At 39.0% G+C, this 14,719-nt stretch overlaps 1 protein-coding gene across 15 annotated transcripts in view; it reads right to left on the bottom strand.

Moving 5' to 3' along the window:
- FARS2 (phenylalanyl-tRNA synthetase 2, mitochondrial) overlaps positions 1-14,719 on the bottom strand; it is a 537,883-nt gene that overhangs the window by 201,036 nt on the left and 322,128 nt on the right. For all 15 annotated transcript variants that reach the window (XM_027601919.1, XM_027601925.2, XM_035728493.1 and 12 more), the window contains one exon: positions 6,403-6,563. In XM_027601919.1, the coding sequence (XP_027457720.1) occupies positions 6,403-6,563 (161 nt within the window). The remainder of the gene's footprint in view (positions 1-6,402; positions 6,564-14,719) is intronic.

Genomic DNA, 14,719 nt, shown 5'->3' with positions numbered 1-14,719 from the left:
AGAAAGAGAAACTAAGGAGTCGATCCCATTTACAGTTTCACCCAAAACCATAAGATACCTAGGAATAAATCTAACCAAAGAGGCAAAGAATCTGTAAACTAAAAAAATACTCACGAAAGAAATTGAGGAAGACACAAAGAAATGGAAAAACGTTCCATGCTCATGGATTGGAAGAACAAATATTGTGAAGATGTCAATGCTACCTAGAGCAATCTACACATTCAATGCAATCCCTATCAAAAGACCATCCACTTTTTTCAAAGAAATGGAACAAATAATCCTAAAATTTGTAGGGAACCAGAAAAGACCCCAAATAGCCAGAGGAATGTTGAAAAAGAAAAGCAAAGCTGGCAGCATCCCAATTCCGGACTTCAAGCTCTATTACAAAGCTGTCATCATCAAGACAGTATGGTACTGGCACAAAAACAGACACATAGATCAATGGAACAGAATCAAGAGCCCAGAAATGGACCCTCAACTCTATGGTCAACTCATCTTCGACAAAGCAGGAAAGAATGTCCAGTGGAAAAAAGACAGTCTCTTCAACAAATGGTGTTGGGAAAATTGGACAGCCACATGCAGAAGAATGAAACGGGATCATTTCCTTACACCACACACAAAAATAGACTCAAAATGGTTGAAAGACCTCAATGTGAGATAGGAGTCCATCAAAATCCTAAAGGAGAACACAGGCAGCAACCTCTTCGACCTCAGCTGCAGCAACTTCCTCCTAGAAACATCGCCGAAGGTAAGGGAAGCAAGGGCAAAAATGAACTATTGGGACTTGATCAAAATAAAAAGCTTCTGCACAGCGAAGGAAACAGTCAACAAAACCAAAAGACAACCGACAGAATGGGAGAAGATATTTGCAAATGACATATCAGATAAAGGGCTAGTATCCAAAATCTATAAATAACATCAAACTCAACACCCAAAGAACAAATGATCCAATCAAGAAATGGGCAGAAGATTTGGAACGACGTGGATGGAACTGGAGGCTGTTATGCTGAGTGAAATAAGTCAGTCAGAGAAAGACATGTATCATATGACCTCACTGATATGAGGAATTCTTAAACTCAGGAAACAAACTGAGTGTTGCTGGAGTGGTGGGGGGTGGGAGGGATGGGGTGGCTGGGTGATAGACATTGCGGAGGGTATGTGCTATGGTGAGCGCTGTGAATTGTGCAAGACTGTTGAATCACAGATTTGTACTTCTGAAACAAATAATGCAACATATGTTAAGAAAAAAGGAAAAGAAGAAGATAGCAGGAGGGGAAGAATGAAGGGGAGTAAGTTGGAGGGGGAGATGAACCATGAGAGATGATGGACTCTGAAAAACAAACTGAGGGTTCTAGAGGGGAGGCGGGTGGGGGGATGGGTTAGCCTGGTGATGGGTATTAAAGAGGGCACATTCTGCGTGGAGCACTGGGTGTTATGCACAAACAATGAATCATGGAACACTACATCAAAAACTAATGATGTAATGTATGGTGATTAACATAACAATAAAAAATTAAAAAAAAAAAAGAAATGGGCAGAAGACATGAACAGACATTTTTCCAAAGAAGACATCCAAATGGCCAACAGACATGTGAAAAAGTGCTCAACATCACTCGGCATCAGGGAAATCCAAATCAAAACCTCAATGAGATATCACCTCACACCAGTCAGAATGGCTAAAATTAACAAGTCAGGAAATGACAGATGTTGGCGGGGATGTGGAGAAAGGGGAACCCTCCTACACTGTTGGTGTGAATGCAAGCTGGTGCAGCCACTCTGGAAAACAGTATGGAGGTTCCTCAAAAAGTTGAAAATAGAGCTACCATACAATCCAGCAATTGCACTACTGGGTATTTACCACAAAGATACAAATGTAGGGATCTGAAGGGGTACGTGCACCCCGATGTTTATAGCAGCTATGTCCACAATAGCCAAACTGTGGAAAGAGCCAAGATGTCCATCGACAGATGAATGGGTAAAGAAGATGTGGTACATATATACGATGGAATATTATGCAGCCATCAAAAGGAATGAAATCTTGCCATTTGCAATAACATGGATGGAACTGGAGGGCATTATGCTGAGCGAAATAAGTCAATCAGAGAAAGACATGTATCATATGACCTCACTGATATGAGGAATTCTTAATCTCAGGAAACAAACTGAGGGTTGCTGGAGTGGTCGGGGGTGGGAGGGATGGGGTGGCTGGGTGATAGACATTGGGCAGGGTATGTGCTATGGTGAGCACTGTGAATTGTGTAAGACTGTTGAATCACAGATCTGTACTTCTGAAACAAATAATATATTATATATATAAAAAAAAAGAAGAAGATAGCAGGAGGGGAAGAATGAAGGGGGGGAAATCAGAGGGGGAGACGAAACATGGGAGACGATGGACTCTGAAAACCAAACTGAGGGTTCTAGAGGGGAGAGGGGTGGGGGGATGGGTTAGCCTGGTGACGGGTATCAAAGAGGGCATGTTTTGCATGGAGCACTGGATGTTATATGCAAACAATGAATCAGGGAACACTACATGAAAAACTAACGATGTAATGTATGGTGATTAACATAACATAATAATAAAAAAATTTTTAAAAAAAAGAAAAGAAAAGGATCTTGGGATGTGGAGATTATCTTGAATCATCTTCGTGGGTTCACGTCATCACAAGGGTCCTTTTCTTGTGAGAGGGAGACAAAAATTCAGAGTAGGCGAGGTGATCACAGAGGGAAGGAGAGGGGAAAAGGCAGTGTGAGGGGAAGCCATGATCTGAGAATGAGAACAGCCCGACAAAAGCTCACAGGCAAGAAAACGGATTCTCCCCTTGAGCCACCAGAAGGAATCAGCCCCGCTGCCACCTTTGCTTTAGCCCAGACTGATTTTATAGTTCTGACCTCTGAACTATAAAATAATAAAGGATGTTGTAAGCCACTAGGTTTGTGGTAACTTGCTATGCCAGCAATAGGGAGCTAACGTAGAATATAATCAATAAATACTAAATATGGGTGAATAATTGGAAAACAGCTCTCTGTGATCTGTCATTTACAAAGAATTTTATAGACAGATATTTTTTCAGTGATCAAATACTAACTGCTCCATCAGAAGTTAAGTTTATTATACAAAGAGAGCCATTTAAATTACATTATAGTATAAGTATGCATGCACTGATTTTGAAATTGGAAGGCAGAAGAAATGACAAAAAATGACATGTCTTTCTTCCTGGGGATCTTTGTGTTTCCTAAGAGGTGACAGTTACAGTGCACTTAAGATTGGACTTGAGCCACTGACTTGTGGCAGTAACTGTGTCAGTCATCTGTGAATGTCCCGCCAGCATTGAGCGCCTGCTCTGTACAATGTTGGTTGGTGTTCCATCAGTGTTTGCCAATTAAATAAATGACTGAACAAAATGAAAAGGTGAATGAGAAAGACTTACATCCTTAGTCAGGTTTTTACAGTTGATCATTTAGATGGAGCTTTATTCTAAATTAACCTAGAAGGACCTGGTGCTAGAACAAAAATAAACATTTTACTTGAAAAAAAAAAAAAAGGATTTTTTTTAAAGGCCACTAAAGGTGAAACTAAAAATGTGAATAAGTTGTAAGAGATTTTTCCACTTTTGGTTAGAACACAAAAAGTCACAGAAAACCACTGGTCCCACTGCAATGATGAGAACACAATAAATTTAGAAATCTTATTTGTCGTGCAAGACACTGAGGAGATCTGGACATAATCCTAATCGAGCAGAATTTCAGAGGGAGATGAGACCCCAGCCGTGAGTAGGCAGAAGAGCTAGCCTGCTCTTGGCGCAGAAACCTGGCTGCAATAAGGAGACAGGAGCCCAACTTTGATCAGCCAAACATCAGCTAGTACGGCAGACTGGGAGGTGGAGAAACGGCGAGCCCCCACGGCCAGTCAGTGCTCCTTCATCATGCTTTTGCCTGGCAAGCAAGCATTGGTGGTGAAGATGCTTGGCAACTGGGTGGAAAGGAGAGAGATGTAATCTCACATGCAGAGATCCCAGACTCTGATGTGGGCCAGATCTCACCACCAACGGGAAATCAGATATGAAATCCAGTTCGACTCCTGATTAGAACAAAGAGACCTTGCCTAGTCACCTTAGCTGCCTGACAGGGCAAAGGACAAGGCTTTCTGAGGACAGATATTACCTACTACAGTTTCTTTGTTCTTTTATATACAATATAAAAGTGAGGTAAGTGGAAAAGCAGGAAAAACGTGACCCATAATAAAGAAGAAAAAAAGAATAAAAGGAGAATAGATAACAAAATGGTTGGAATTTACAGACAGGACTTAAAAACAACTATTATGAAGATGCTAAAGAAATTTAAGGGAGAATGTACAAAATGGGCGAAAAGATGAAGAATTCACCAGAGTAATAAAAACTCTAAAAAGGAAGCAAATAGAAATTGTAGAACTGATAAGTACAATACAAATTCATTGGAGGGGCTTAATAGTTCAATGGACAAAATAGAAAAGGTTAGTAAACCCAAAGATAAGAGAACAAAAAATATCCAAAATAAAGCACTGAGCTAAAAAAAAAAAACAGTAATAAAACACACACCCTGAGAATCAGAATACTATGGCATAATTTCAAATGGTCTGACATACATGCAGTTACGGCCGGAAAAGAAAAGAAAGAATAGAGTAGAATTGTTGGAAGAGATATTAGATGAGGGTTTCAAGGGTGGTTGAAGGACATTAATCCAACCCAGTGAAAGCCCAAGCAGGAAAATAGAAAATCACATATAGGTCAAACCACTGAAAACCAGAGTACAAAGATAAAGGCAATGGAATGACATGTTTCAAGAGCTGAAAGGAACGCACACATTCATTCACACAAATATACACACACACATGCACACACACCCACATGCGCCCATACATACGAGCACACGTGTACACAAACTGGCAACCTAGATACCTATATTCATAGAAAATACTCCTAAAAAGGGTGAAAAAAAGGCATTTCCAGACAAGCAAACTGCGAACATTCATGCTGCACTACAGGAAAATATTAAAGGAAGTTCTCCAGACCAAAGGGAAATGATCACAGAGAAAAACCAAGATTGGCAGAAAGGAATGATGATCAGTGGGGTAAATACCAAGGGAGATATAAAACAACATAGCTTTAAGTATCTTTAAAAAGACAACTGGCTACTTGAAGCAAAAAGAGTGATATACTATGGGATTATAATACACAGAGAAATAAAATAACAACAGTAATATTAAATTCAAGAGGAGTAAACAAAACTACACTGCTGAAGGATGTTAAATGTCTCAGGAAGTTGTGTAACAGTCACCACGGTAAAGGGTGAGGGGTTAATTACACATGTTGTAATCTAGGATAGCTACTTAAAAATACAAAATGGAGAGGTGCCTAGGTGGCTCAGTCGGTTGAGTGACCGACTTTTGATTTCAGCTCAGGGTCCGGAGAGCTCATGTTCTCTCTCTCTCTAAAATAACAAATAAATAAATCTTTAAAAAAAATACAAAATAGTGAGACTGAACAGGAACAGGGGTAATAAAATGGAATAAAAGAACAAACAAACCAAAAACACATAACCTCAGTTTCCAAATGAAGAATGAACAAAGAGAAGGGGGAAATGGGGAAGAAATAAAAAATGACAGAATTAAGCCCAAGAATCTCCCAGGTAATTATAGTAACTGTAAGAAGTATTCAACACTCCAGTGAAATCCGGACTTAAATAAAAAGACCCAACTCCATGCAGTTACAAGCGGCACACTTAATATAAGGACCTAGAGTGAAAATAAAATGAGGAAAAGGACACACACTGCAAACGCTAATCATAAGAAAGCCAGAGTGTCTACATTAGTACCAGAAAAACTAAACTTTAAAAGTATTATCGGTGATTAAGATGGCTATTTCATAATGATAAAATGGTCATTAACAAAGCCCAAAGTTAGTTCTTTGCTCAGACTAAAAGCTTGATAAATCTCTTATTTTTCTGCATACAATTTCTGATAGTTTATGAACTCCTGTGTCTTTATGGGCCTCTACTTAAAACCTCTTTCCAAGGAATGCCTGGGTGGCTCAGTCAGTTAAACGTCTGCCTTCAGTTCAGGTCATGATCCCGGGGTCCTGGGACAGAGCCCCGCATCGGGCTCCCTGCTCAGCGGGAAGCCTGCTTCTTCCTCTCCCTTGATCCCTACCCGCTGGTCATGTTCTCTCCTGTTCTCTTGCTCATGCTCTCTCTCTCAAATAAATACAAAAATCTTAAAAAAAAAAAAAAAGCTTCTTTCAAATACACATTATATTTAAATTCCACAAGTTTCTTTTCAAGTATATGACCCTTCAATTCTTAAAAACCATTATTATTATTATTATTATCATTATTATTGTTATTTGATTCTTCAAGTCCTTTTACCTGAAATTTCACGTTCTGGTTGATATCTGACACGCGGAACTGCTTCAGGAAACGCTCATCCTCACTCCAGAAGAGGCGGATGTCAGGGATGTCATAGAGGATCATGGCCAGTCTTTCCAATCCTAGGCCAAAGGCCCAACCGATCCGATCTTGAGCACCAGCTACAATTAGGAAAACAAAACTGATTTACAAAATATAAAGACTTCACAGGTGAATGCTACTTGCTGATAAGTAACCAGTACTACTGGTTGAGCGCCTACTAGTGGTGAGGCACTGGGGGGGGCGTGGGGAGCTGTGGAGACATCCATGAGGGTCCCTATCTTAACGTTTCTCACGCTTCCCACATTCCTCACTCACTTCCTTCACTGAAGCAGTGAATTATATTCATTTATATAATTATAAATGAAAGGCAATATTAGAGACAGAGTCACACTGTCTCTAATATTGCCTTTCATTTATAATTATATTCCAGGCTCTTTAAAGCCCTGGTTCCTGCCTCTGAGTAAACCTTGTTTGCCCTGATTCAAACATTTAGCCTACTATGTGCAGGTTACAGAGGAGAGAGAAAAGATTGTCTCTTGTCCCCACATGGCTTACTAGACAGGCAGGTGTGTTCAAAACATGCCAGAGTGGACTGTTAATATTCAGAAAGAACCCTCAATTTCATTAAAACAACCTTCACCCTTAGTAAGAGTTACCTCAATAAAACACAGAGAGCAAGAAAGCCAAGGTAAAATGCTTATCTACTACCATTCACTCCAAAGGTAAGCTGTGTTATTGACATTATGGCAACACCATGAACTTGAAGGGTTTATTTCACCTACCTGAAGCAGAGTAAGACCAAAGACATAAAGCCCTGTGTGAAGAAGGCAAGGGAGCAACGCATACTACTGAAAAAGCTTACAGAAAGGGCTCATGAAAGGAATATAATTTTTCCTAAAGATAATTAGGATCCTGGGCAGGCTGCAAAGGGCCTCAAGATTTTAGTCCCGACATGCATGCCCTGTGTAAATCCCTCCCTTTGAGTGTAGGTGGCTCCAGGAATGGGATGGGATTTCACCCCTGTGATTTGGTTACTTTATATGTAGGTCCATCTGAGCAAACCAGCTCACAGAAATGAGAAGGCCATGTGGCTAGGACCTGAGGGAGGCCTTTAGAAGGTCCAGGACCTGGGGGAGGTCCTGGAGGTCAGCAAGAAATGGAACCCTCACTCCTACAACCTTAAGGAAATGAATCCTCCCAACAGTGTGAATGAGCTTAGAAGAGGACCCTGAACTCCAGAAGAGCACATCGCCCTGCTGACCCCTTGATCTCCACCTATGAAGACCCTGAGCAGGGGATCCAGCCAATCTGCGCCTGGACTTCTGATGCAAGGAAAATGTGACATAATAAATTTAGGTTGTTTTAATCCATTAGGTATGAGGCTAATTTGTTACCCAGCAAAAGAAAACTAACACAAATCCAAAATGTGAAGGTAAAAGAAAATTCCAGACTCAAGGAACGTCTTCAATAACAAAGGGGTGACAGTGCAGCATGGAATGGTTGGGAGTAGATTCTGGAAACAGATGGTTCGAGGTTGAGGCAGGTAAGAGAGGAGAGGATCCATTTCTGCCCAGGTGCTCCTACTACAATTGTTTATAAATAAAACAACAAGGATAAATGTATAACAGAAGCCATGCAGAAGTATGAGCCTCTGGAAATGATGCGTTTAAAAGCTGAATGAATTAAAATAGTCAAAAAGAGATCAGAGAGAGAGAGAATGGCTCAGTAGCAGGAGGGAAGGTGTATGTATAAGAAAAGCAGGTGGTTGGCTGAGTGCACCCATAAGAATGAACTGAGTAAGAATGAACATTCAGGTGAAGAGGAGGGAAGAGGGGTATTTAGCCTCACAGACAGTGGGGTCAGGAAGAAGTGTCCACAACCCCTCACCCTGTGATCAGGTGCCTAAGAGAGTTGAAGTGTGAGGCAAAATATTTTAGAATAATTCATACTGATGCATGAGGCCTTAAAAAAAGCCTGGTGACTAGTTAAAGACATGAAATTTAATATAACCATGATAGATTTTTAAATCTACTTAAAGAAGAATTTTTTTTTTCTTTAATTGAAAACTGACAGTCCTGGTGATGTGGTTCCAGCACATTCTGCATGTGTGGTTCTAGCGTCCTCATTCACTGCTGGTTACACTATGCATTTTTACAACTTGGAAACAACATGGCAACACATATAAAGATCCTTAAAAATGTTCATACTCTTTATTCTTGTAACTCTACCCAGGAATTGAACCTAAGGAAATAATTCAACAAAATAAAAACATAAATGAAAGAAGATACTCAGCAGTATAACTTTAAGAGTAAAAACATGGAAACAACCTGAGTAGCCCAATTAGGGACTGGCTTAAAAATTATAGGACATTTTTTTTTGATGGAGTCATTAAAAAATACATATTTATTAAGTGACAGACTATAAGAACTTATGAAGAATATCTATGATAACATGAATATGTCCTGTGATACTACTATTTAATATAGGTACAAATGAGGATTTACTGTGAAAAAATAAAAACAAAATGTGATGTTCAAGAATTATAATGGATAATAGTTTTAAAACAGCTTTAAAACATTTTCCTGAAATTATTATAGTCTTCTCTTTTTAAAAAAAGATTTTTTTATTTCTTTATCAGAGAGAGAGAGAGCATGCACAAGCAGGGGGAGCAGCAGAGGGAGAGGGAGAAGCAGGCTCCCCACTGAGCAAGGAGCCCGATGCGGGACTCGATCCCAGGACCCTAGGATCATGACTTTCAGCCGAAGGCAGACACTTAACCAACTGAGCCACCCAGGCATCCTGCTACAGTCTTTTCAATAAGAAAGTAATAAAGATAGGTAGGAATGTTAATGTTGCTTTGTGATTTAGGCTTTTTCCTTAATCTTTTAGATTTTATGATCAATTTTTTAGATATAAAAAACCACCTGAGCCTAATATCCGTAACTGAATGAGCAATAGATTAAGGGTAAGATCTTATTGAATATCTAGTATCTTGATTGTTTTTGGTATCTTAGCTTTTACTCCTTTCATCTATCCCCAGTTAGTCCCCATCCCCCAAAACATTTTCTAAAGCAAAAACAAGAATAACAAAGAGCCCCTAAAAGTAGGTAAGAAAAAAAGCAACAATCCAATTATGTGAGAGAGGGAGAGAGAGAGAGAGCGAGCGGGGGGAGGGGCAGAGGGACAGAGAGAACCTCCAGCAGACTCCGCACTGAGCGTGGAGCCCAACACGGGGCTCAATCCCATGACCCTGAGATCATGACCTGAGCCTGAGCCGAAATCAAGAGCCAGATGCTCAATCGACTGAGCCGCCCAGGTGCCCCAACAAGCTAAATTTTTAAATGGACAAAGAATATGAAGACATGCATAGAAACGGAAAGAAAAATTAGCGTCAAGCAAACAAAAGCTTAGTTAAGGAAAATGCAAGAAAAAAATGCATAAGTTACCATATTTTACTTATCAGATTAACTAAATAAACACATCTGATACCATACTTGATAGCAAAGCCAAGGGAAAACAAGCACTCTCCACACAGCTGGTAGGTTCACAATTGGGTTTTTAACCCATTGACCTAAGGAGCAGAATATAGCAGTAGCTATCAAAATTACAGATGCCTATACCACCTTGTTACTTTAGCTACTAGAATGCATCCTACTTATGGGAAATTATGAATGTGTAAGGCCACTTGCTGGAGTATTGTTTATAAAAGCAAAAGACCTTAAACAACCCAATGTCCATCACTAGGGAACTGATTAAACAAACTAGGCTACGTCCATACACGGCATATTATTACAAAAAAATCTCTGAAAGATTTCAAAAACTCAACACAGCAGCTGTCTGACTTTGTTTTGTTTTGTTTTTAATTTGGGGGTGAGTGGGAAAGAACTGGGAAACTGGGGGACAAATATGGGGAGACTTCACACTACATGCCTTTTTAAATAAAGAGTGACAAGAAATATTTCAGACAATAGAGATTTTTGTTACTAGATAAAATACAACAATTTCTTTTCTGTTTATTTTCAAGAGGTTATAAGAACAAAGTATTCGTCTTATGTCACACTGGGGCCAAACTTTCAGGATAATCACGATTAGTAAAAATGAATTTCTATGTCCTCCTTTTATAGCCAGGATTGGTTTCCTTCGTTCTCTAAGACCCAATACATTTCCAAACCAGTCCCACTATGTGTTGTCCAAATTTGTGACCAGAGAATAATAAAATGGTGGCTCTCTTACGCCATTAAGTTTGGAGTGGTTCGTTATTCAACAAGGGCTAACCAGACATTGTTAAATCATCTGGGTTTTGCCTTTTATTGTAAACATTTCTCATTATGGAAATGCAAATAAAGACTAGATAGGGTTTCACTTAGGAGAGATCAGGAATTAAGCTTAAAGTAAGATCAATCGTCTATTATAGCACCCTGTATACGCCATAGTATCAATTATGTCATAATATCACATCTATCCAAAGGCCATGCCACCCCACATTATTTATCGCATTGCTCATCCCATGTATACAGCAGACAGTCCTAAGCCAAAGCTATGTAATACTCCTTCTCCCAACCAACTACTGCTTTTCATCTGATTTTTCTACCTATGATGAGTGGGATCATCTTCCGTCTAGTTATTCAAGGCAGAAACCTAAGAGTAAATTTTAACTCCAATACTACCTCATTTCAGATATAGACCTTTAAATTATATCTCAAAATTTCTCTCAAAACTATCCCTTCATTCTAGTCTAATTGTCGCTACAGATTTGCGCCTTCAACAAACTTCTCTCACCTGGGCTCTTCCAAGAAACACCCAAGTAGTCACCACGTCTGTCTCTCTATTTGGTCCATCTGTGCTAGTGCCACCAATTCTCTTTCTAAAACATAAATTTGGACACTGTCACCACTAGATATGTATAAGGGTAAAACAATGAATGACTCATCTCCAAGAGTCGTGTTTGTTCTTATTTTTATTTTGCATTTATTTTCCTTCTAAAACACAAAAAGAAGCTTAAAATCGTTCCAGAGATCCCCATTCAGTCTAGCTGAACTTGACTTCTCATGGAGCCTCAAGAATCGATGTGCAAGGTCCAGTTGGAAAAATGCTTCATTGTAAGTTAAATACTAGCATCTCTGTTTATCACTTGGCATCAAGGCAATCATAAAGACAAATGGAAACACAAATATTCAGCTATGTTACAGACAGATTGAGAAGCACTGGTCTGAAAAAATTTGAAGAACTTTCAAAAAAGTTTCCAATACACTACAGGTTGTTAATTTTGTCACATATAAAATTATGGACATGACACTGCTCAGCAACAGAATTCACATTCTTTTCAAGTGCAGATGGGTCATCTGCCAACACAGACGATTTTCTGAAACACAAAACAAATCTCAAAATGTTTACAAGGAACGACTCATGCCCAATGTGAAAATAAATCAGAAGTCAACAGTATAAAAATATCTGGAAAAACTCCCAAATATAGGGAAATTAATCAATATGCTTTTAAATAACTCAAGATTCAAAGAAAAAAAATCACAAGAGAAATTAGGAAATGCATTGAAATGAATACAAATTAAGAGGCAACACGTAACAATGGATGGAGTGCCTCTAGAGCTATGATTCAAAAGAAACCTATAGCATTAAATGCTTATGTCAGAGAAGAAGAAAGGTGTCAAATCAATAATCTACTCCCTTACAAAACTAGAAAAAGAAAAGAAAATTAAGAACTCAGCAAAACAAGGAAAAAATACAGATAACAATATTAAGTGATAAGATAAAAAACAGAAAAACAATAGAGAAAATTGATGACACCAATCGCTGGTTTAAAAGAATTTTTTAAAACCGAAGCATAGTTGATGCACATGTTACATTAGTTTCAGATGTACAACATAGTGATTCCACAACTCCATTATACTGTGGTATGCTCACCACAAGTGTAGCTGCCATCTGTCACAAAAGAGCATGATTACAGTATCACCGACTATGTTCCCTATGCTGTGTCTTTAACCCCGTGACTTCTTCCATAACTGGAAGCCTGCATCTCCCACTCCTCTTCACATGTTTTGCCCACCCTCTCACCACCTTCCCCTCTGGCACCCATTAGTTTGTTCTTGGTATTTATGGATCTGTTTCTGCTATTTGTTTATCTCTTTGTTTTGTTTTCTAGATTCCACATTTCAGTGTAATCATATGGTGCTTGCTAGAATCAAAAAGACAAGAAATGACAAGTGCTGGTGAGGATGCGGGAAAAAAGGAAGCCTCATGTGCTGTTGGTGGGAATGTAAATTGGTGCAGCCTCTGTGGGAAACAGTATAGTATGGAGGTTCCTCAAAAAATGAAAAATAGAAATACCATAGAATCTAGTAATTCCACCACTGGGTATTTACCCCCCCCCCAAAAAAATGAAAACACTAATTCAAAAAGATATATGCACCTCTATGCTTATTGCCGCATTATTTACAGCAGTCAACATATGGAAGCAACCCAAGTGTCCATCGATAGATGAATGGACAAAGAACAGGTGGTACGTATATACAATGGAACATTACTTAGTCATAAAAAAGAAAAAAGCTCTCTCTACTTGACTTATTTCACCTCTGGGTCCATCCATGTTGCCACAGATGGCAAGGTCTTATTCTTTTTTATGACTGAGTAATGTTCCATTGTTTATGTACACCAAAAGCTGTTTTAAAAAAATCAATAAAATTGATAAACTGCTAGCTAGACTAATATGGAGAAAAAAGAGAAAAACAGAAGATACAAATTACCAATGTCAGGAACAAAGATAGGACCTCACTAAAGACAGACCCTGGAGACATTAAAAGGATAATGGGGGAATAGAGGGAATATTATGAATAACCTTATGCAAGTGAATTCAACAACTAATCAATAATCAATACAAAATGGAGAAATTCCTCAAAAAACCCCAACTACCAAAGCCCATTAAGAAGAACAGATAACCTATATCAATTAAAAATACTGACTATGTAATGAAAAACCTTCCCTCAAAGAAAACTCGAGGACCAGATGGCTTTTCCTATGAATTCTATCATAATGTGAAAAAATAAATACTACTAAGTCTATAAAACTCTTCCAGAAAGTAGAGAATAATGAAATTTTATGAGGCCAGGATTACCCTTATACCAAAACCAGACAAAGACATTCCAAAAAAAGAAAACTTTAAACCAATATGCATCATGACAGAGAAAACCAACAAACCACCTTTAACAAAATACTAACAAACTGAATCCAGCAATGCATGAAAAGGACATGACGTCAGGAAGGGATTTATCCCAGGAATGCAAGGTTAGCTCAATATATGACCATTAATCAATGTAATTCATCAAATAAGCAGATTAAAAAAGAAAACACATGATCATTCAGGAGCAACTGAAAAAATTTAACATCCATTATTATAAAAATTATCAGCAAAGGAGGAACACCCGGCATTTCTTTAATCTGATAAAAGACACAATAAAAAAACAAAAGCTAATATAAAACTCAATGGTGAAAGACCAGTTGCTTTGCCCTCGGGATCAGCTTGAAGACAAGTATGTCCATCTCTCTATTTCTATTTCTACTAACCTGAGTTCCAAGCCGGGGTGGGCAAGCGGGGGAGGAAAGCAAAAATAAAAACAAAAACAGATCAACAGATTGGAAAGAAAAAAGTAAAACTGTCTTTATCTGTAGATGGCATGTCTGACTACATAAAAATTCCTCAGGAAAAACATTTCAAAGGTTTTCATGTGAGTTTAGGAAGATCATGATCTACAAAAATCCACAGTGTGCATGATTTGGGGTTTTTTATTTCACCTGGCTGTCAGTGGGGACGAGCTCAGAACCTCTTCTGAAGATAGAAGAAGGCTGGCTCTCCCAGGACAGCCCAATGCTAGGACCAGTGAGGGAGGCATCACGTCAAGCACCTGGAATCCTAACCACCTTGGTTAAGGACGAGATCTTCCTCAGGAGCAGGGCGCAGCTGGCCTCCAGCTTCCTTCCACCACACGCTGAGTCTCACAATTATTCTTACAGAGAAGCCTACATGTGACAGTCAATTACGGTGGAGGGTTGCAAGAAAGGATGTGGCATCTGTTTGCTGAGTTGTACCAAATACTGCCTTTGAAACACTTTGTTTTGGTCCCACCTAGAACAGCTTCTTCTGAATTGCGCCCTGCACTGTACTCTCCAGCTAGGACATTAGTAAGACACCAGGCACTCCTGTCCACGATGCTGATCACTGTAGCACATAGTCTTCCCTATGAGATGTCATTATATAATGACATCT

Source organism: Zalophus californianus, chromosome 7 (genome assembly GCF_009762305.2).
Source record: "Zalophus californianus isolate mZalCal1 chromosome 7, mZalCal1.pri.v2, whole genome shotgun sequence".
NCBI classification, from domain to species: Eukaryota; Metazoa; Chordata; class Mammalia; order Carnivora; family Otariidae; genus Zalophus; species Zalophus californianus.
The sequence above is the reverse complement of the archived record's forward strand: the minus strand, read 5'-3'. Positions and strand labels throughout refer to the sequence as shown.